Genomic DNA, 22,965 nt, shown 5'->3' with positions numbered 1-22,965 from the left:
GGAATTGATAGTTGCCCTCCAGGAGGCCTGAGGCCCAGTCCATTCCTCAGGGCTGGCAATGCACCCATGTGCCTTAGTGTGACTATAAGCGGCAACACAAAAAGACGACGGTCTTCCTTTTAACAAGGACAGTTAGTTATTTTTACCAGGTGTGCTGCGTTTGAGGGCAGTGAAGCCCAATTGTGCAGTTGTGAGAGATCATTAGTGTGAACGCTTCACAGTCCTTTTTGGGTATAGTATTTTATTGACAATTGGTTGATGGATTATACAAAGTGCCAAAGCCAAGCACATTTCTCTATTATCTCCTCCTCTTCTGTTGCGTCTGGTCTCTGGCCTCGGTTATTTATTTATTTTATTTTATTTATTTGTCAAATGCTAACAATATAATAGAAATAAGAATAAACATAAGTTTAAATATAAGAAATAGGAACTAATAATTGGGGACAATAGGACAGGTGCGGTAGGCACGATTGTGCACTTGTGCATGCCCTTTACAGGCTTCTTAGGAATGGGGTGAGGTCAATGGAGGTTAGTTTGAGGGGAAAGGAGTTAAAGGTTGTCCCACCAAGAATGATGAGCAAGGATCAACCTATAAGTTCCCCAACAGAACATGCTGGACTTGTGATGGCCCAGTGATTAGAGCACAGTATTGCAGGCAAACTCTGCCCACTGCCAGCAGTTCGATCCTGACTGGCTCAAGGTTGACTCAGCCTTCCATCCTTCCCAAGTCAGTAAAATGAGGACCATGGTTGTTGGGGGGGCAAGATGCAAATCATACTTCTACCTTGTAAGCCATTCAGTTGAGCGGCTGCAACAGAGAAACAACAATGTGCGGCGACAGCCCAAAAAGCCAATACAACCCTAAGTTGCATTAATTAAGATCAAGGGAGGTACTAATACCATTCTATAAAGTCTTAGTAAGACCACACCTGGAATATTTCATCCAGTTTTGCTCACCACACTATAAAAAAGATGTTGAGACTCTAGAAAGAGTGCAGAAAAGAGCAACCAGGGGATTGGAGGCTCAAAAATATGAAGAACGGTTACAGGAACCGGGCCTGGCTAGTCTAGTGAAGAGAAGGACCAGGGGAGAGCAGCCTTCCAATATTTGAGAGGCTGCCACAGACAGGAGGAGGGGCTCAAACTATTTTCCAAGGAGAAATTTTCTGACAGTGAGAACAATCAAGCAATGGAGCCAAAGTTGCCTTCAGAAGTTATGGGAATTTCACCACTGGAAGCTTTCAAGAAGAGACTGGACTGCCATCGGTCAGAAATGGTGTAGGGGTCTCCTGCTTGGGCAGGGGGTTGGACTAGATGACCTACCAGGTCCCTCCCAACTCGGTGAATTTGCGAAATCTGTTAAGTCCAGAGAGTACTTGTAAAGCAGGATTGTGCCGAAGTCTAAACGCTGTTGCGAATGCTGAGCTAGTGTTGACCTCTGGAGAGGCTCAAACGGCAGACGTCCAGCTCTTCCCAGAGATCCTCTGCTCTCAAGGAACTTCATTGCTAGTCTGCAGGTGTGGGGAGCAGTGTTTACGACGTTGGATCGATAAAGGCATGCAAAGTGAAAAGGACAGGGTGGAAAAAACCAAAACCATCCTTAAAATTAAATTTCTACTCTCCCACCCCTTTCGTTTTTGGATTTGCTCTTTTTCCACGGCTTTCAAGAATGAGAGATTTGTGTTGGACTTTTTACAAATTCTGGCCAAGGGGGTAGACCCCCTTAAAGGAAAGGAAGAGACAAAAAAACCCCACACACATTTAGTCCCTCGTTTTGAGTTGACCTCTAAAAAGGACTCCAAAGCGCCGTGGTCAAATCGTGGGACAGCATCTTTTCCATATTGCGCTATTGTTCTGTCCTCCAGCTGTGCCCCTTTCTGACCAACGTTCTCGCGTCTTCATTTTCTCCGTCATAAAAGAAGCCGACCATCAGAGACCCTAAGAAAAGAGAATCAATCTCCCCCCGTAGGTTTTTCTCTTGCCGAGTGGAACGAGCAGGTGCGCTGAGCACTTCTCCTCTTCTTTTCTTCCCTTTCTCTTTCCCGCCCCCCCCTGCCCCCAATCCTGCAGGTTGAATCAATAACTCAACGGGGGAGGGGGGGCACAGAACTGCCTTTCAAGCATTCTGATAAATAAAAGCCAACGACCTGCCGCGTCATTGGCCACAACCTAATTAAAGTCCCAGATGTTAATTGAGTCTTTTGGAGCTTGGTTGGTTTTAACGGTGGCAAAGAAGTGAGCTGGATCGTTCTTGCGATTCCTTTTTCCAGAGTACAAAAGGTTTGTTTCCCAGCTAAATAATCTGTTGTTAATCAGGACTGGCCATAATTCGGCCCGCCCCCCCCCCCCCCCCCCCCCCCCCCCCCCCCCCCCCCCCCCCCCCCCCCCCCCCCCTGGGAGTTGAAGTCCGCCAGGCTTCAAGGGGCCAAGGTTGGACAACCCTGATCTAGAATTAAGGAGAAACTTCCTAAAAGTAAGGACAATTAACCAGTGGGACGGAAGTTCCCTTCAGAAATCATAGGCGCTCCATCACCATCACTGGAGGTTTTTAAGAAGAAACTGGACAGTTCTAGTCCCACCTTAGCCATGAAAGGCAGTTGGGTGACCTTGGATCAATTACCAGGAGACTGTGAGTTCTAGTCCCACCTTAGGCGTGAAAACCAGCTGGGGTGACAGCCCTTCTCTCTCAGCACAACCCAACTCACAGAAAATAGATAACTCAAGATGGCAGACATACCGAATGCTCCTTCCTCAGAGCATTAAGTATGTTTGCCATCTTAAGTTATTTATGGAAATAATAAAGCCAGAAAAAAAACAAACCCCACTACTAAATAAATTGCCCATGATGAAAGTGCTCCTCTATCCTTACTACATAATTGTTTTTATCTCTTTTGCTTTGAAGAAGTGATTTCTGTTTGATGTATTTTTTTCATGGCCACTTTTAATTTGCTTTGTCAGTCCCTTTCCCCCCTTTAGGTTAGTTTGCAGTTTAATGTTTGACTTTGAAATTTAATGAAGATATTATATATACATATATATATATAAAGACGTGCTGCAGCCGCCAGCACCAAGAATTGTTTGCTGGGTTTTGTTTTTTTTATAATACATCCAGCAGAATGGATGCAAAACAATTTTGCATCCGTAAGCTGGGTCTCCAGATCTGTATGAGAGCACCCAGAGAGTAGCCTGGTTGGGTGTTGTAATGGCTCATTTCATAATAGCCACTCCACTTTGGCACAGACTCACTTCATTCCACTTATCACTGTTTAAATCAAGCCTGTGCCAGATTACTAAATGGTCCTCGTGCTATTCCAATGATACATTGCATCCAGGAGAACCCCTTGGCACAGGCTTGCGAGAGTTTCATTGGGGGCGGTGGGTTTAAAAATAGTTTTCCCTGGGGGTTGCTGTCAGCAACAACTTTCTCCAGCTCGGCTGTGCTCTATTTTAAACAGCAGTTGCTTAAGCCTTGTATCTCAAACACCATTTCCTGTATCCTGGAACAGGTGGCTGGCCTAAAGGGCCTTGTTAAGTTTGCAACTCCCCAGAATTCCTTGCCAATCTGGTCAGAAGCTGGGGAATTCTGGGGAATTGCAGTCCTTACGGATCCAAAAGCTCCACTCGCCTCAGGCTGGTGCTTTCGGCTTCGTGCCAGTGCAAGCAGTGTTTGATCGGAGCTGCCGTCTCTCTACAAATACTGGTGGTGGAGGCTGGTGTGCTGGGCTGGTTGGCTGCACTGCTGCCTCTTGATTGGTTGATGGAGTTGATGTTGGTATAATGGGCTGTGTGATGGCCTTGTGAGTTTTGTTGTGGAGATATCCTGGATCTTGTGCTGTAATCTCCTGGGTCGTTTGTTTTGTAGTGATCTAAGAAGTTGCAACACAACAAATGACCCAGGATATCACAGCACAAGACCAAGGATACCACAGCAATAAATCTCATAAGGTCATCACACAACCCATTACCCCACAGGAGGCTAATGGAAAAGAGATCAAAACACAAACGACCCAGGAGATTACAATGCAGGACCCAGGATACCACAACAAAAGAATTGCAAGCCCATCACACAACCCATTACCCAAGCCGTTAAAACATGAGAGGCTAATGGAAAAAAGATCACTACAAAACAAATGACCCAGGAGATTACAGCACAAGATCCAGGATATCTCCACAACAAAACTCACAAGGCCATCACACAGCCCATTATACCAACATCAACTCCATCAACCAATCAAGAAGCAGCAGCGCAGCCAATCAGCCCAGCACGCCAGCCCCCACCACCAGTATTTATAGAGAGACGGCAGCTCTGATCACACACTGCTTGCACTGGCACGAAGCCGAAAGCACCAGCCTGAGGATGGCGAGTGGGACCTCGCCGAAACGTCACCAAGATACTCCTAATCCTACACGGGAAAAGACCCGAACACACCTAGACCTACATACCTGTACCCGTGAAAATCTATGAAGATAGATAGATAGATAGATAGATAGATAGATAGATAGATAGATAGATAGATAGATAGATAGATAGATAGATATAGATATATTCATTCCAAGAGAGTCCACCTTAAGGAACTTTAATGGAATGTAGGAATAACCTTGAGGAACAGGAAGAAGACAAAGGTCAGATGAAAAAATATCTGAGTATAAATGTAATTTGAGAAAGTATTTCAGAGAGCACCTATAAGAGGAGTGACAGAATCTGGGGTGGAGTCAAAAGAGGGATCCGCCTAGCATCCCTACATAGCCACAAGTGAGTTAAGTCCAACCTCCCCCCTTGAATTCCATTGACTCTTATCTAACTCCAAGGAGGTGCTAGTCTAGTTAGAAGATTCCTGCTCGTAGGCATAATTTGCAATAAGTCAGTTGATGAGCAGTTTATTTGCAATGAATTGAAAGATTGATGTCAGCCCTTCAAGCTCAACCATACTAGGAAAGCAGAGTTACAAATGTCAGTACTAATTTTATTACTATTAAAGTAACAGACTCTTGCAAGCCTGAATGCACTTCCCCGCCTTCCTTCCTACGTCTTTGTAAGATCTAGTCATGTCTGAAACACTTTCTCATATTACATTTCTGCCCCATATTCAGGTTTCTTTTATTGGTTATTTTGGTAGCAGCTCTTCCTCCTGTTCCTCAAGGTATACTTATTGCCATTACAAGAACTCATAATAAACCATTTTCCAATTTTCCAAGATTCTGTGTTTATCTCGGATGAGCCTTACAGATACTGTAGAAGAGGCTTGTTGTTGTTCTGGCTTCCTTGTTCATGCCCAGATGCTTGAGGCTTGGCAGCTGCTAGATTTGCAGACAGGTGGCAGACATTATGTGGGGAAATGATCCCCCTGAGTTAGAGAACGCTGTTCTTGAGAATCCGTGGGTTAAGTGGCCTGTATCTGTAATGGTGTCTTCAGGCCCAAATAGCACAACTTGAAAACACCCAAGTTAGGAGGGAGATTTGGAGGTGGAGCTGAAAAGATTACACGTACATGTTTGCAGCAAGAGAATAGAATGGGCTGTATGGGACCTTGGAGGTCTTCTAGTCCAGCCTCCTACTCAAGTAGGAGAACCTATAGGAAGGAAGGAAGGAAGAACAGTCAGCTGCTTCTAAACCAGGGGTGTCAAACTCGTGGCCCGCAGGCCGAATGTGTCACACGCTGGCCACATCCACTCCCAATTTAACGAAGGGGGAAAACTTGTGATCTGTCACATGATGACAATGTATCACCATGAGTTTGACACCCCTGTTCTAAACCATGGGCAGCAGAGCCTGGGGAGTCGGTGTGTGTGTCACAAGCAAAGAAGAAGAAGCTTGGACAACCTACTTTCACAAAATCTTGATGTTTGTGGTTTACTTCTTGCATCCTCCAGCCGCTAAAAATAATCATAAAAATGCAACCCTCATTATCAAGCAATCCTGAGCGAGATGGGCAAAATCTGGATGGAGAAATAGATGTTGAACTTTGGCTTGGTGGAAGATTTGAGACTGTGCTTTTAAAGTTGTAGCAACGTTTCGGCAGAATCTCATCTGCCAGAAGCCTGATGATGGCAGATGAGATTCTGCCAACGTTGCTACAACTTTAAAAGCACAACTATAATGACGGGAAAATACCCAAACAAAGCTGAATACTATTGGAACACTGCTATCACATCACCCCTAGTCCTTCTTTTCATTAAGCAATGAGACTAAACATAGGGAAGATGTTGCAGAGCCAGACTGAATTTATGTACGGGACAATGTAAACCTTTCATCCCTCAGAAAGTGGTGTAAGATAAGGATTGGGAAAACTTTCCTAGGGAGTCTAAAAGAGTAACAGGAAAGAAAGCGAGTTGAAATAACTCCCAGAATACAAATTCTTGGGTCACGTCCTCTGCTGATTCAGCTGATATTTGAACTTCATTACTCAGTTCTAAGAGATTTGTAATTCCTTTCCGAGAAGACTAATGGCCGTCTGGAGTTGTGGGGTTGGGTAAGTTGGCCATCTATACCGGTGCAGAGTAAAAGCTGGGAATAATACAGGGAAATATTGCAGCATTAACATTATTGATTTATAAGATTGATTGAGCCTCTGTGGTTTTTGCCCTGGTTTGCCTGGATGTTGTTTTTAATAAGAATGCATCGCAAATCTCCTCCTTCTCCTCCTGTGACAGCAGAACTGCCTACATCTAAATATTCCCATCAGGTTTATACATTGTGCATCAATTTTTGCAGGAGGTTCTCTGTGTGCAATGGAGCCTAGTGGACTCTTAACAAACTCTCTTACACCTCTGAGGTCAGGAACCCAGCAAGGTCTCAGATTTGAATCTGGAGAATATGGAGAAGTCTTCAAACATCTCCATAGATACCTTCAGAGCTATTGATGTAGTAGTTCTTCTGCTATTGGACAGCTCCGGTGTAGAAGCTGAGTCTTCCACGGTCTTAGGAGCAGCCATTCTGAACAGATCCCAGACAGACGGATAGAACTTTATCTCGGTCATTGACCAATACAAACACAATCAATCAAATGAACGACACAAAGCTAGCTTCTAACAACAAGAACTACTAGCAACAATTTGTGGGTGAAGCTTGTGCATAAAGTAGAAAAGTGGCGCTCCTTTGAAAGGAATAGATTTGTCCAGATTATCTAAACAGAGAGTGCAGATGAAAGTTATCAGTGCATGCTGGAAATTTAAATGAAAGAGGGATGATCCACTGGTTGTGAATATCCCTGTAGAATCAGTAATGCAGAAGAACCTGGATTCTAGGGCCCCCTATCATAAGGGGCTGTCAGCGCCGGATCCACCTTGAATCAGATGCTGAATTGGGGTGGAGAGTTTGGTTGAAACGCTGGCAGTTTTGACTTTCGCATGGGGTTTCCCTATATTTCTCTTCCAAGGCAGCTACGGGAGCCATTCTGGAAATGAATTCAGCTGCAAGCAAGGATCATGCCATGTTGGATCTTAGTTGACCACTGAAGGTTTCTGAAGCAATCTGGTTTGTCATTTTCTTCAGGGAGCTCTCCAGGGTACTAACGAAATTGTGTTCTGGAATGTATTTATGACGCTTGCAAGGTTCTGGGGTCAGGTGATCACCATTCGTAACCTTTCCAGCCGGCTTCCAAGAAAGTCAACGGGGGGAAGCCAGATTTGCTTATTGACCATGTGACTCACTTAACAACTGTGGCAAAAAGGTTGCAAGATGGGGCAAAGCTTATGTAAATCTGCCCTGCTTAGCAACGGAATTTTTGGGCTCAATTATGGATGTAAGCTGAGGACTGCCTGTATAGTGGTAAAGGTGTAGAGCTGGCACCAGGCAGGTTCTCCCTAGAAATCACTCAAGGTAGGGCACTTCACTTTTTCAGATCAATCTAGAATAGAATAGAAAGAGAATAGAGAATAGAGAATAGAGTAGAATCAGAATAGAATATAGAATGGAATGGAATGGAATGGAATGGAATAGAATAGAATAGAATAGAATAGAATAGAATAGAATAGAATAGAATAGAATAGAATAGAATAGAATAGAATAGAATAGAATAGAATAGAATAGAATTCTTTATTGGCCAAGTGTGATTGGACACACAAGGAATTTGTCTTGGTGTAAATACTCTCAGTATACATAAAGAAAAGATACATTAGTTAAGAATCAAGTATCATAACGTACAACACTTCATGATAGTCATAGGGTACAATAATCAATCAAATCCTACTAGGAAACAGTCAATATAAATCGCAAGGATACAAGTGACAAAGTTACAATCATACAGTCACAAGTGGGAGGGGATGGGTGATAAGGAGTGATGAGAAGATTGATAGTAATAGTAGTGCAGACTTTGTAAATAGTTGGACAGTGCTGAGGGAATTATTTCTTTAGCAGAGCGATGGCATGGGGGAAAAACTGTCCTTGTGTCTAGTAGTTCTGGTGTGCAGTACCCTATAGTGTCGTTTTGAGGGTAGGAGTTGAAATGTCCAGGATGTGACTGCTCTGTAAATATTTTCACATATACACACAGTTGCAGCTACTGGGATAAAATGAAGAGACCCCCACTCCCCCAAATCTAAGCTGCCTCAAACTTTCACGAGATGGAAAGATGGAATCGAAATATAAATAAGGAAACTAAGCGACAAATCAGTTTTGAGCAAAAACACAAAACCACACACACACAGAGAGACACAAAACCCCCACCCTCCCATGGGGAAAAAAATCTGCCAGCACTTGGAATGGATTCCAGCTCTCATTACAATCAGCATCCGAAGCCCTTTAAAATCATATCAACCATCTGTACCATCCCAGCCTTCTGCAGTTGGATGGCCTCCTGAAGCCTTGGACAATCACTCTTGGAATTCCCAGTGAGGCCTGCCAGCTGAGGACGATGGAAATGATAGCCCACTGTGCATGGAGGCTGCTAATGTGCAGAAGGTGTACCAAGCATATGCTTAATGGCTAATTTCTATCCTCGTAATAAGTAGCAGTTAATAATAATTACAGCTGGCTCTTTCTCCGTTTGGAGACCGCCATGCAATCCTGCAGAACTGGCTTTATTTTAAGTAGCTACTTTTAATGGTCTTTGGGGCTCTGACGGGCTGGAGGCGGCCATGGTAGAAAATAAAGGGTGGAACTGGATTAGAACATGAGAATAGTAGAGCTGGAAGGGATCTTGGAGCTCTTCTAGTCAGGGGTGGGATTCAATTTTTTTAACAACCGGTTCTGTGGGCGTGGCTTAGTTGGTAGGTGTGGCTTGGTGGTCATGTGACTGGCTGGGCGTGGCCAACTCAACATCACTCACATCGAGGCATGCATCTCCTCACCTGGCCTCTCGTGACTGTGGGAATGCTACAACAGTCGTAAGTGTGAAAAATGGTCACAAGTCACTTTTTTCAGTGCCATTGTAACTTTGAATGGTCCCTCCACACAAGCAAAGTACCAGCAAAGGAGAAAAAAAAACCTCCAGAGAAGTTCCTGAGACAGGAAGTCTAGTCCTGCCAAGAATGCAATAAGGGTTAACGGAGAGGCAGTTTCTGTAAGCAACACCAGAATGTTTCCTTCCTGCCTTCCTTACAGGATTAGCCCAGTAATTTCTTCTAACAACCGGTTCTCCAAACTGCTTAGAATGTTAACAACCAGTTCTAGCAAATAGGTGTGAACCTGTAGAATCCCACCCCTGCTTTTAGTCCAACCCCTTGGTCGAGCAGGAAATCCTATACAGGTAGTCCTTGACTTATGATCATCTGAGACTTCTCAGAAAACAACAACTGAATGAAAAACTGCTAGTGATCTTCTACTGCTGCATCATAGAGCAGGGGTAGCTAAGCTTTTTCGGCTCCCGTGCCGATAATTGCATGCACACTCACTTGCGTTCACTCGTGTGCCAACACCCAGGAGGCAATGCATGCTGCCCCCCCCCCCAATGATTGCGCGCATGACCCTCCCTCATGTGCTGAGTGTCTGAGCATGCCTCTTAAAAAACACCCTTGCAAACAGCACAGAACAGGTCAAAAGAACACGATGGTTTCACCATAACTCATTCCTAGACAAACAGATTTGATCACATTTGGCTCAGGGTCCAGGAAGAGAATGGCAGTGGCTTGAATAGCATTAAACCAAAGAGTTCTTATTTGTAAGAACATGTGTTCTTACAGATTTATTTCTCTCTCTCTCTCTCTCTCTCTCTCTTTAGCTCTCCCTTCTTCCGTCTGTGCCCCATAAATGTATTATACAGACAGCCCTTGAATTATAACCACAGCTGAGACCAAAATTTCCTAAGCAAGGCGGTTGTTGAGTTGACTCTTTTTTTGCCACTGTTGTGAAGCTAAAACATACGATGAACGCTTGCAGGAATTGGGCCTGGCTAGTCTAGTGAAGAGAAGGACCAGGGGAGACATGAGAGCATCTTCCAATATTTGAGGGGGCTGCCACAGAAAGGATGAAGGGGTCAAGCTATTATTCAAGGCGTCAGAAGGCCTGACAAGGAATAATGGATGGAAACTGATCAAGGAGAGATTCAACTTGGGAAAAAGGAGAAATTTTCTGACAGTGAGGACAATTAACCAGTGGAACAGACGTTGCCTTCAGAAGTTGTGGGAGCTTCATCATTGGAGGCATTCAAGAAGAGACTGGACTGCCATCTGTCAGAAATGGTGTAGGGTCTCCTGCTTGGGTAGGGGGTTGGACTGAATGACCTACAAGGTCCTTTCCAACTCTGTTAATCTATAAAGTGACCCCATGCATAGTGAGGGGTGAGTGGGGGAGCCAGGAGAGAGAAACACCAACGCACATTCTCCATCAGTTGGCTGAGACAGGACTCTGTGCCTGCCCGTGGGAGGGGGCCTGCAGAACAGGGTAGGGGCTAAGGGTAAAGAGGGGCTTGCCTTTATTTGAGGTTGGGCCATTTTGAGGCGAGCCATTTTTACGCTTCCATTAACTTGTTTCCAAAAAAAGAACATTAAGAGAATTGCCTTGGGGAGCCGTGTATCCTATTATGCGGAATGCTAATAGAATGAAAAATTAATTAAAGGAAAGCTTACAGCAGGACAGGCTCTCTTCCTTGCCTCCCCCTTTGTGGATGGACCTAGAAATGTGTGCTAATAGGGGGAAAAAATGACCTGGAATGGAATTGTTGATATTGACAACTTTCTGAACAAGTTACAGCTGATCTATCCAGCCTCCAACCTGCTACATTTAATCAGTTGAACAGCGAATATGTCTTTTTGGTCGTCTCTTGTTCCGTAGCTCATTCCCTTCCAGAAAAATGGGGGGAAAACACTGTTTTACTGATAGGGAAATTGAGGTCAATTGAACAATAGCGATTCATCCAACCAAGGTCACCACACAGAGGTATAACATATTAGAAATTTAACTTCTGATTTATCGTTCGCCTGCTTCATGTCTCCGTGTGCATTAACAGGGATATGTTTCTTTTATTTTCACAATCCTCAAGTCCTTGCAAGAGATTTTAGGATTACAGAAACCTGGGAACCTTCTCAAATGCTCAAGGGGGAAAAAAAAGCAGTAATTAAATACTCAAAAGAGTTACAGACCACAGGGGATTTGACAGCAGAATTCAAGTTGCTTTTGTCTGGCATATTCCAGCCATTAAATGTACATATGGGATAATTGTGTTTTCTCACTTATTTGAACTTGCACTTCATCCTTCTTCCATTAGGATATTGGGGGAAGGGAAGGCCAAAGAAATGAATATTTTTTCAGCATTTGCAAATTTGGCCTTCAACAGTTGTCTGCTAAGGAATCCAATTTATCACTACAATTTCCTTTCTTGTCCGGTCATCAAAGTAGACATGAAAATAATAACTTTTCAAACCTAAATAGCAGTGTATTTAGATTAACATCCTGATAGACAAATGTAGAATATAGAATAAAAGATTTGGAAAGGAGCCTTGGAGGTCTTATAGTCCAACTTCTTGCTCAGGCAGGACATCGTACTGCATATTGGACAAGTGGCTCTTCCTGAGGACCTCTAGTGATGGACACTCTCCTAAGGGCACTTCAGACACGGCACAACCCCCTGTAGCAGCATCTCTGAAAGTTATAAAACTTCATGTACTCGAAAAACCAATTGGTCAGCTGACCCAGGACTGCTGTTGGTTCTGTTCATCATTAAACTTCCTTTCCAATCAGCCCCCATGTTGTTTCCAGTGTTTCCCCCAGATTGGGAACTGAACCAGAAGGATTTTCCTTCTAAGAGCAGTTTCCAAATGTGGCTTTACCAAAGTGTTATAAAGTGGTACCAACACTTTACATGATCTTGATACTATTCCTCTGTTGATGCAGCCTAGGCTTTGCATCAGTCTTTTTTTTTTTTTAACAAAAGTTTTACTGAATAAATTATTAAAAACATTGGACGTGGTATACTCATTTTGACAATCCTGTTTGTCATACATATTATGGCATAAAATACATGTTTTATATACATTTATACATTTTGTGATGACCCAAAGGGGCGTGGCACAAAGGCAACACAGTCAGATAATCAGTAGGAGTCCCTTTAGTAGCTCCAACTTTGCCCCCAATGTCCAGGTTACCTTCTGGGCTGGAGAAAACCTCTCCCAGGAACAGCCTTGGGCTGCAGAGAATCAAGTCCAAAATGTGGTCTACACAAACTATAATTATAAGTCCACTCAAGCCAAAATGAGGTAATTAGTTTGGCATGGCAGGAGCAAGAATTCCAGACATGCAGGCACAGCAAAACTCACATAGTTGGGAAGACACCAGGAACACAGATAAACAAAACCAACACAGGATAAACTCATGTTTGCTCCCAGCAACTACCGCAGTTAGCATTCAGTTCTTTTAAACTGTCATTCACAGGTGTGGCTATGAAGGGAATCAGGGCCCTTTCCTCCCCCGTAAGCCACGCGATCCACATTGGTCTCTTCTCCATTCCTCCCTGCATGCCCTAGGATGAAGAGGGGGTGGGCCTGAGTCTTCCTCTGAACTCCCTCTCCCTTGTTCCACCTCTTCCCCTGCTCTGTCCAGCCGGAATTTGCCCTTCCCCAGTTTATTCCACAGCCAACGGAGCCACACTCCCGCTCCCTGTCAGCTGTTCGTCTTCGTCCTTGGACTCCGGCTCTGACAGGGGCATGACACATTGATACATTTATACAATATTTTCTATTTCTAATCATCTTTTTTGCCAACCCTCCTATCTTTTGGTTCTAGATCCTTCCTTTCTCTTCACCATTGATATAATTTATCCTGTACTTTATAGTATTCTGTTTTGTCTTTGTCTTTCATTTCCGAAGTTAATTTGTCCATCTCAGCGCAAGTCCATATCTTTCTTATTACTTCCCCTTCATTGGGAATTTCTTTATCTTTCCACTTTTGAGCAAAGGCTAACCTTGCGGCAGTGATCACGTGTATTATTAAATAGATCACCTCTTTGTTATATTTTTCAGTTATGATCCCAAGTAAGAAAAATTCTGCTTTATATTCCACTTTTTGTCCTATCATCTCCTCAAGCCACCTCTGGATTCTAGGGACTGCATCAGTCTTAAGTTTTCATCCTTCCTGCATAGTCATCCTTGATGTCAAAGAACCCCCTCTCACCCCTCCTCAAATTTGCATTGGAAGCTCTGGGACCTAGAGGGAGGTTTGCAGGAAAAGGCCAAAGGTTAACTTCCTCCAGCTTTGCCCCAATAAGAAGAAAACTTTCTGCCTTTCTGGTGCTGTTTTCCAAAGCCATTCTTGCAACTGGCTAATTTCGTGAGTTGTGCCCGACTTAGCTTGGCTGGGAGGTAGTCATCAATCAAAGCAGCATAGATTTTTTTTTATAAAGCTGGGTTTTTAATGATTTTTATTGTATATGAATATTTGTAGGCTGCCTGGAGCTCGAGGAGGAGTGGGTGGCATATAAATTTTTCAAATGAATAAGCATCAGTCTTTCTGGTTCTGCACAGCTTTCTCTTTGATTTTGCTACTGGGCTTATGTCAGCAACATGCTATTCCGGTGTTTCTCAACTCAGCAATTTTAAGAGGGATGGACTAACTCCCAGAATTCCCCAGCTAGCCTTGCTGGCTGGGGAATTCTGGGAGTTGAAGTCCACCCCACTTAAAATTGCTGAGGTTGAAAAACACTGTGCTAAACTGTAATTAGGCAACCATTGGCTCTCCCATGTTACCCCAGTAGAAGCTCCCAATTTCCTTCCAGGTGCAATTCAAGCAGCTAGTTATTGCTCTTAATTCTCTATCTCAGTAGCCCCCAAGCTTTTTTGTCCCACGGACCGGTACCGGCATCACAAAATGATCCACGGACCAGTACCAGCATCAGCACGCACGACCAAGGCAAGGTGAGCTGAGCGACCGGCCAGCCAGCCGTCCCCCGCTTCTCCCCGCCACCTTCAACTCTTCCTTTGTACCTTTGTCAATGGGCTTTTCGGGCTCTTTCTTAATCTCCTCCTGAGTAACGCGAGACTCCACCGCCATCGGGACGGCTCTTCGTTCGAAGCCGCCCCCCCCCTTCGACGAAACTAAGGTGCGAGGATTCCTTCAGCACCCAAACGCCGCTTTCCAACCGACGACCGACAAGCTCACCCGGAAGCACTTTCTCAAGCGCCGTCGAAACAAGATGGCGGTGCCCACTTCTTTGCGGCCTGTTAAAAAATGATCCACGGACCGGTACTGGTCCGGGGCCCGGTGGTTGGGGACCACTGCTCTATCTGGTAGAGGACCAGGTTATTTGTTGGGCCACCTCTCCCTGAGGGTTTTTGGAGTCACCTTATATAGGGGAGGTGGGTGGCATAAAAATTGAAATAAATAAACAAACCAATAAATAACTTTGCCTCTCCCATTAGACGGAGAAGGGTGGGCGTGCTCCAGACCCCTTCTCTGAAATTATACTATCTAATCCAGGGGTGTCAAACTGGATTTCTTCAAGAGCTGGATCAGCATTGTAGTTCTCCGTGGGTCAGCTGGGGATGATGGGATGATCAGCCTTCTGCAGCACTTTGCCAGGATCAGATAGATAGGTAGATAGATAGAATTCTTTATTGGCCAAGTGTGGTTGGACACACAAGGAATTCGTCTTCGGTGCAAATGCTCTCGGTGTACATAAAAGAAAAGAGACATTCATCAAGAGTCAAGAATCAGAAGGTCCAACACTTAATAATAGTCATAGGGTACAATAAGCAATCAAATCATACTAGGAAACAGTTAATATAAATCGTAAGGATACAAGTGACAAAAATACAGTCATACAGTCACAAGTGGGAGGAAATGGGTGATAAGGAGGGATGAGAAGATTAATAGTGATAGTAGTGCAGACTTTGTAAATAGTTGGACAGTTTTCAGGGAATTATTTGTTTAGCAGAGTGATGGCTTTCAGGAAAAAACTGTCCTTGTGTCTAGTTGTTCTGGTGTGCAGTGCTCTATAGTGTCGTTTTGAGGGTAGGAGTTGAAACCGTTTATGTCCGGGATGTGAGGGGTCTGTAAATATTTTCACAGCCCTCTTTTTGACTCGTGCAGTATACAGGTCCTCCATGGAAGGCAGGCTGGTAGCAATTGCTTTTTCTGCAGTCCTAATTAGCCTCTGGAGTCTGTGTCTGTCCTGTTGGGTTGCAGAACCAAACCAGACAGTGATAGAGGTGCAGATGACTGACTCAATGATTCCTCTGTAGAACTGGATCAGCAGCTCCTTGGGCAGTTTGAGCTTCCTGAGTTCTTGTACTCCTGCCCAGAGTTGTGCTCAGAGATGGAGAGTTATACAGATAATCCTCAACTTATGACCACCATTCAGCTCAAAATTTCCATTTCCAAGTCAGGCAGTTGTTCAAGTGAATTTTGCCCCATTTTATGACCTTTCTTGCCACAGTTGTTAAGGGAATCACTGCAGTTGTGAAGTTAAGTCACACGGTCGCTCACTGAATCCGGCTTCGGCATTGACTTTATTTGTCAGAAGGTCACAAAAGGGGATCACATAGCCAGAGGTGGGCTGCTGGGGGTTTTTTAGGGGTTCGGGAGAGCCCCTAAGCTAAGATTCTGTGCAAATCCCACTCCTGCCTGGCCCCACCCCGCCCACCCCGCCCCTCCCAGGAACCCCCACACGGCCCGTTTTGGATGCAGGGAAGGGCCGGGCGCACATGGAGGCTCGGGGAGGGTGAAAAACGTGCCTCCTGGAAGTTCGAGAAGGCCGGAATTGGGCCTGTTTGCGGCTTCCAGGGAGCCTCCGGAGCCCAAGGGGCCCGTTTTCACCCTCCCGGAGGCTCGAGAAAAGCCTCCGGAGTCCGGGGAGGGCAAAAACACCCCACACACTATAGTGCAGGAGGCCGACTAGGCCACGCCCACCATGGCCACGCCCACGCCCACCCAGCAACCGGGTAGAAAAACCCTTTGGTAAAATTTTTGAACCCCACCCCTGGATGTAGCCCTGAGACACTGTGAGACCAAAATATTAATTTCAAGCGGACTGTCCCCAAGTGCCTTGGCATGTCCGACTAAGTTGCATGTTTGCATGTTTTTCTGGGAATTTATTGATTTAGTGTATGGCATATCACGCATGGACTTGCAATATACTGTATATATATATATATATATATCTCAACATTTCACCTAGATGGATAAAACACAATAACATACAAATGTCAACAAGATCTATGTTCAAATACCAATGTTGAGGCCATCTAACCATTGAAGCACAACATGGTTTATATATCAGTGTTTCTCCACCTGGGCAGATTTGAAAATGTGTGGACTTCAACTCCCAGAATTCCCCAGCCAGCTATGCTGTTGAAGCCCACATCGCTTCAAAGTGCCAAAGTGCTGAGAAACACTGGTTTATCTCTCTATATAAAAGTGAAATACCACTCACGCATCATCACAAAATCTCCAGAACCGTAAAGCTTACAAACTTGAAATTTGGCACGTATGTTCCTCTTGGCTTCTAGGGGCTCACTAAGAAACGACCATCAGGGCTATTAGTATTTCCTATATTATTATTATTATTATTATTATTATTATTATTATTATTATTATTATTATTATTATTATTAACATGCTCTGATGCTAAGGAGTTCTACTCCCCCTCCCCACCTGGAAAGAAATCTGCCCCAAATGCAAAACACAAGCAGAGGAGAGGAATTTCAGTTTCAGTTTTCACAGCACCAAGCAGCTTTAATACAGAACAGTTGAGCTAAGCCACGCCCGGGCTCCTTGCTGTCTCCTTCTTGCTCACACAGCAAATACTATTTCAGTTTCCAAACAGCCCTCAACTATCTCACACACTGACAGGACGCTAGCCAGATGAATACCAGTGGATGCTGGTAAGCAGAAACACAATTTTTTCCCCTTTATTTTCTTCCCCCAAAACTAAGCCCAATCACATAGTTTCGTAGCGAAGCATGAGAATCAAGCTAGTATTAAAATATAAATAAGATTCTGGACTGCTAAATGCCCTCAGCTTACAGCTGGTCATGATGTGATCTACACTTTGATGTGGGGCCTCGCAGTCACACTGTAGGGGAGGATGCTATGCCCCAGTTATACAGAGACGTTGTGTGAGGTGCGAATCGAATCCTACCAAGGATTGTCCATTGCTAAAGTGGTAGTTCAAAGCCTAGAATCCTTTTTGTGGGCTCATGGGTGTGTCTTCCTATAACTGGGCACTAAGCGACTTTCCGTTGTGAATCAATGTTAAAGTTGTTGAGCGGGAGTGCCAAGTGAACTTCCGGGATTTTAGCCTTCCTGTAAAATTTGAATTTAAATTCTGGGATTTTTTTTTTTTAAAAAGGCAAATGAGGTTGCTTGAAATTGTAATAATAGCATGAACATTGATGGTGGGATTCGAACCTTTTTACTACCAGTTCTGTGGGCGTGGCTTGGTGGGCATGGTGTGGCTTGGTGGACGTGGGCAGGGGAAGGTTACTGCAAAATCCCCCTTCCCTCCCCACCTCACTAACCTGCTTTCCAGCTCTGTCCTCCGGTGCGGGGCAACCAAAGAAGACCCAGCCGATCAGCTGGGACTCAATGGGAGGCGAAGAAGAGATGGGTTTGGCGGTGCCAGTCAGAGGTGGGATTGGCCGGTTCTCCAAACTACTCCAAATGTCCGCTACCGGTTCTCGAGAACCGGTCAGAACCGGCTGAAGGCCACCTCTGATACACATATTATGCCAACTTCCTTGGCCTGTGACACTGAGGTAATGTCTGTCTCTTTCTCTCCCTAGCTCTCTGTACTGAAGAATGCGTCCACGGACGGTGTGTGTCTCCCGACACCTGTCACTGTGAACCAGGATGGGGAGGGCCAGACTGCTCCAGCGGTGAGTCGAAGACACCCCATAATTATGAAATAACCCGCCTTCCCCAAGAGTGTGGCTTATGTTTCAAAACCGGGCGAGCGCTGTCTATTGAAGTGGACCGCTCTCCATGATAAATCCTTTCCTTTAAAATGCCGCGTTTCTATTTTGAGATAAGGATCGTTCCCAGAAAGCCGTGGTTCTCTTGTACGGTTTTATTCTTAGATACTTTTACTGCAAAGTCGTTTTTTTAAAAATGTCATTCCTCCGCTATTAGTCATTCATTGTTCAGTGTCCAAACGGCTTCGCTCGTGGCTGAACTGCTGCAGAGAAAAGCCTCTTCTGCTTTCGAGGTGGGAGATGGAATTCTTTCTGCAAACAGAAAACTGGGGTGATTGCGACATACAATGTGGCTGGACAAAGAGGTTACGGGTGCTCATTAGCTCGTATGTGTGCCAAGATCCTGGCTGAACCTCACAGGGGCACTTATTCTTCTCCTGTCCCTGTCAGCCTGAATTGTCCCTTTTTCCAGTAACTCTCTCACAAGCCTCTAAAACACCTTTTACCTGGGACGAGTCCAATTCTGTGACAGCCACAGTGAAGCGCTGACCTATTTAAGGTCTCTGAACTGTGCAGGAGCTATTTTGAAGTTTCGCTTCTTGTGATATGTGGCCTTATTTTTCCAGGGGCAGAAAGGTTTCTCTCTCTCTCTCTCTCTCTCTTTGTGTGTGTGTGGTTTGTGTGTGTCTCTGTGTATGTCTCTCTCTCTGTGTGTGTCTGATTCACAGCCAGCCATTTGGCTGTTTCTGGTGGAAGGAATCAGGTTTGGTTTGCCGAGTTCAAATCCTTCATTTTTGCAAAAACCCTAATTCATGTAACACCTTTTTAATTGGCAAGTGAGTTGTATATTTGCTGGCTCTGTGACCTCTTCTTTTTTTTAACTAAAGGAGAAGTCTAGTGCAGCAACCCAAACTCAACAGTGGTGTGTTATGCAAACCGCGATGGTGTATCTGTCACATGTTATAATGAAACACAGCTTATTAACTCTGCTAGAACAGCTTGGTTCCAAAGGAGGGGAAAAAAGAGTTATTAAATTCACTACCTCCTATCTGCACTATTGATCAGAAATTTTGACAAGTCCCTCCCAACAAGGATGAGGATAATTGAGTATTCCTTCTGGGACGTTCTCCCCAGACACTGCTCTGGCCCTTTGTGGTGATGCCGTTGGTTCAAGTTCAGCTGGGGAGGCTGGTCGAACTCATGGGTGCATTTCAATGTGACGCATCTCCTCTCCGTGCCCAGTGTGGTTGTGGAGATGGGCTAAGACAGAGATGACAGCGGAGGCAGAAAGGAGAATTGCAAGTGTAAGCTCTTTCTGAGGGAAACCGAAATGGCCATAAGGAAGAAAGAAAAGGGACGCATTTCTTAACAAAATGCAGAATACGGTGATACTCATTATTAATTGGTTACAGGAGATGCAACGAATACCAAAAATAATAAATACCAAATAATTTTTTCCCATAAGGAATAATGTAACGAGACACAAGGCAGCTGACAGTGACAAATTCTATCTTGTGAGCTGAGTACTAAACAAATGATGAGTACAGGGACAACATTTTCACAGCAGAATGTGCTGAGTACCAAATTCGATGAGTTTCTTAGCAGTTGAATACCAGGGTACCTGTCAACTCATAAAATATTCCTATGCCTGTTTTAGTAGTTGCCATAAAAAAAGGGGGGGGAGGGAGGAAATCTGGAAGAGGAGTTGCAGCAGTTTGAAATTGAAAATACATTCCAACTCTTACCTTTAAAAGATTGTAACTCAAATACCAGAGCTTTTGCCTGGGAATATATTTAATTGGAGAATGTGATTGATGACACCCAGCCTGTGAACGTGCTCAATTGGAGAATCTGGTTTATAAGACACCCAGGGGGGGAGGGGGGAAACAGGTGAGTGTAAATTACATATGTCAGAGGTGGCTTCATACAGGGCAGTGCCAGTATGTTGCCTCTAATGAATCCTTTGCAGTTTTTTGAAGTTTGGCTTGAGGATCATGATTTAATTAGGGCGATTGCTGGAATCCTGACAGTACCACTGTAACAGAGTTGGAGTGGGGCTTGGAGGTCTTTGACTTCAACTTGTCCATGTGATCAGCAGGAATGAAATTTGACTTGAAGACCCCCCCAAAAAAGAAAATGAAGAAGTCTGGGATCCATCCCAAAATTCCATGGAGCTGCATTTAATTCTGAGGTCTCAGATTGTACAGGCAGTCCTCGACTTACAACAGTTCATTTAGTGCCCTTTTGAAGTCACAACGACATTGAAAAAAGTGCCTTATGACCATTTATCACACTTGGGACCACTGCACCATCCCCATCAATCACGTGATTTACATGCAGACACTTGGCAACTGGTTCATATTTATGATGGTTGCAGTGTCCTGGGGTCAAATGATTCCCTTTTGTGACCTTCTGACAAGCAGAGTGTCAACTAAAAAGATATTCCTTTGGTCTTTTTAGCTGCCAGAAAAAGGGAGTGGGGAAAAACAAGGCATTCCTTAAGTGCCTAGATAATCACCCTGGCAGCCCAAAGTTGTCGGAGTGTAAGAAAGTTATTGGAGAGCATGATGGATGACCCTTGGAGATGGATGTGTCCCATTGGAGAAGTCACATCCAGGGGTTGGGGGGAAGACCAGGGTCAAGGGGGAAATGTATGATATAATTTAGTATCAGCTGCACCCAGCCACGCGCCAACATGGCAACTTCTAATAAACCAATTTACTTTTCTCTGAGATGCGGCTAGAGACTTTTGATTTGAATGGGGGTGGATTTGTTGGAGCCCTGACACAGAGTCAATGGGGAAGCCAGGTTCACTCAACAACTGTGTCACTAAAACTGAACAACTGCAGTGATTCACTTAACAATATGGCAAGGAAAGGCATAAAATGGGAGAAAACTCACTTAACAAATTTCTCACTTAGCCACATAAATCCTGGGCTCAATTGTGGTTGTAAGTCAAGGACTACCTGTACACCAATGACGCCGGAAAAACCACAGACTTCTGGGTAATGCTCTGCTGCCTTTCCAGGCATGGCTCAAACCCAGGACCTTCGGTGAGAAAGGCACATAGTTTGCTATAGGGCAATACCCGAGTTCTCCCTGCCTGCATAACAAGAACCAAAGCAGACAACACTTGAAGGTTATTATATTTTCTGATTTTAAGCAAAGGAGACATCCACCCATCAAGAGGCATGCTCAAAAAAAAAAAAAAAGGCTGGAAAGAATGAGGACGTTTGCCTGAAATACTGAGTCGCTATTATTAGAGAGCTTTTTAAAAGACCCCTGTAAAAATGGTGATGAAATATTGCCCAGAAGTGTCATTCTTCTGAATTACCCTTTTCATCACCATCTCTTCTGTTTGTGATCCTTTATTTTTTTTGGCCCGTGAAAACAAATAGGTCTTTGCCTCATGTATAAGATTTTTAAGATTTTAGCTTAACAGGGGGGAAAAAAAACCGGAATCGGTATAGTAAGGAATGACTGAGGAGGAGGAATTGGGTCTCTGGTGCAAACTCTTTAGCCTTCTTCCTTGTGAGACAGGTGCAAAGTTGGGGATTGTAAAATGGCCACCAACCCAGGGCCAGCTCTGGGCTTAGGTGAAAACCAAGAGTTCCTTTTGGTGATGATGTACCAGGCCTTAAGCAGGAACTCAAGGGGAAGTTGGCATCTTCTCTGCTTTAATTCAACTGGCTTGGCCATCTGAGCAAGCTTTGGCTTGAAGGTGAATGGTCCATTGGGCACTAGCTATGGGGACCACCTGCTGAGAGTAATGCTTGTAAGAAGACAGGTGGTTAATGATGGCATGATGGTCCTGGGGAAAGGATGTAGAAAGGAGCCAAGGATCCTTTGATAGTTAAAGGCAGATTTATTTGTTTATTGATTTGATTTGATTGGTCAATCGCTTACAAGATAATAGGCACAAGTATAAACATGGGTACAAATACAGGAAATAGGTACAAATAAATGGGGACAATAGGACAGGGGCCGTAGGCACGATGGTGCACTTATGTACGCCCCTTACAGACCTCTAAGGAATGGGGTGAGGTCAACAGAGGTCAGTTTAAGGTTAAAGGAGTGGGGGTTAGAGGATGTAACAACAGAGTCAGGGATTGACGTTCCAGGCATTGACGACTCTGTTGCTGAAGTTGTACCTTCTGCAATCAAGTTTGGAGTGGTTTACGCTGAGTTTGTATCTGTTGTGTGCTCTTGTATTGTTGCGGTTGAAGCTGAAGCAGTGATTGACTGGTAGGACATTGTAGCAGGTAATTGTGTGTACTATGCTTAAGTCCAACCATTGGCAGGGTTAGTGGAAGGTTGTCCAAGTTTTGGCAATGTCTTCTTCCCCAGTTGATCCCATATCCCTAGAGCTTCTGCACATGGGTTCAAAAAAAGAACCAGAGAGCCAGTGAAGGGTGATGGTGAAGATATTGGAGGAGGCTTAAATTCTAGACTCTCCTCAAACATAGAGGTCGCCTTGGGGGAGCAACTCGCTCTCGACCCAAGAGCCAATATGGCTAGTGGTGAAGATCCTAGATTAGGAACAGGGAGATCCAAGTTCTAGTCCCTCCTTACCTACAGAAGCTCATTGGCTGACTTTGTTCTGGTTCCCTCCTTACCTACAGAAGCTCATTGGCTGACTTTGTTCTGGTTCCCTCCTTACCTACAGAAGCTCATTGGCTGACTTTG

At 44.5% G+C, this 22,965-nt stretch overlaps 1 protein-coding gene across 2 annotated transcripts in view; it reads left to right on the top strand.

Moving 5' to 3' along the window:
• Positions 1-22,965, top strand: part of MEGF11 (multiple EGF like domains 11) — a 530,131-nt gene that overhangs the window by 174,157 nt on the left and 333,009 nt on the right. For both annotated transcript variants that reach the window (XM_087972942.1, XM_087972943.1), the window contains exon 6: positions 18,151-18,243. In XM_087972942.1, the coding sequence (XP_087829068.1) occupies positions 18,151-18,243 (93 nt within the window). The remainder of the gene's footprint in view (positions 1-18,150; positions 18,244-22,965) is intronic.

Source organism: Notechis scutatus, chromosome 11, assembly GCF_049901735.1.
Source record: "Notechis scutatus isolate UNSWTSFEM ecotype Mainland chromosome 11, rNotScu1.2, whole genome shotgun sequence".
NCBI classification, from domain to species: Eukaryota; Metazoa; Chordata; class Lepidosauria; order Squamata; family Elapidae; genus Notechis; species Notechis scutatus.
Note: the sequence above shows the minus strand (reverse complement) of the source record. Positions and strands in the feature narration are given on the sequence as shown.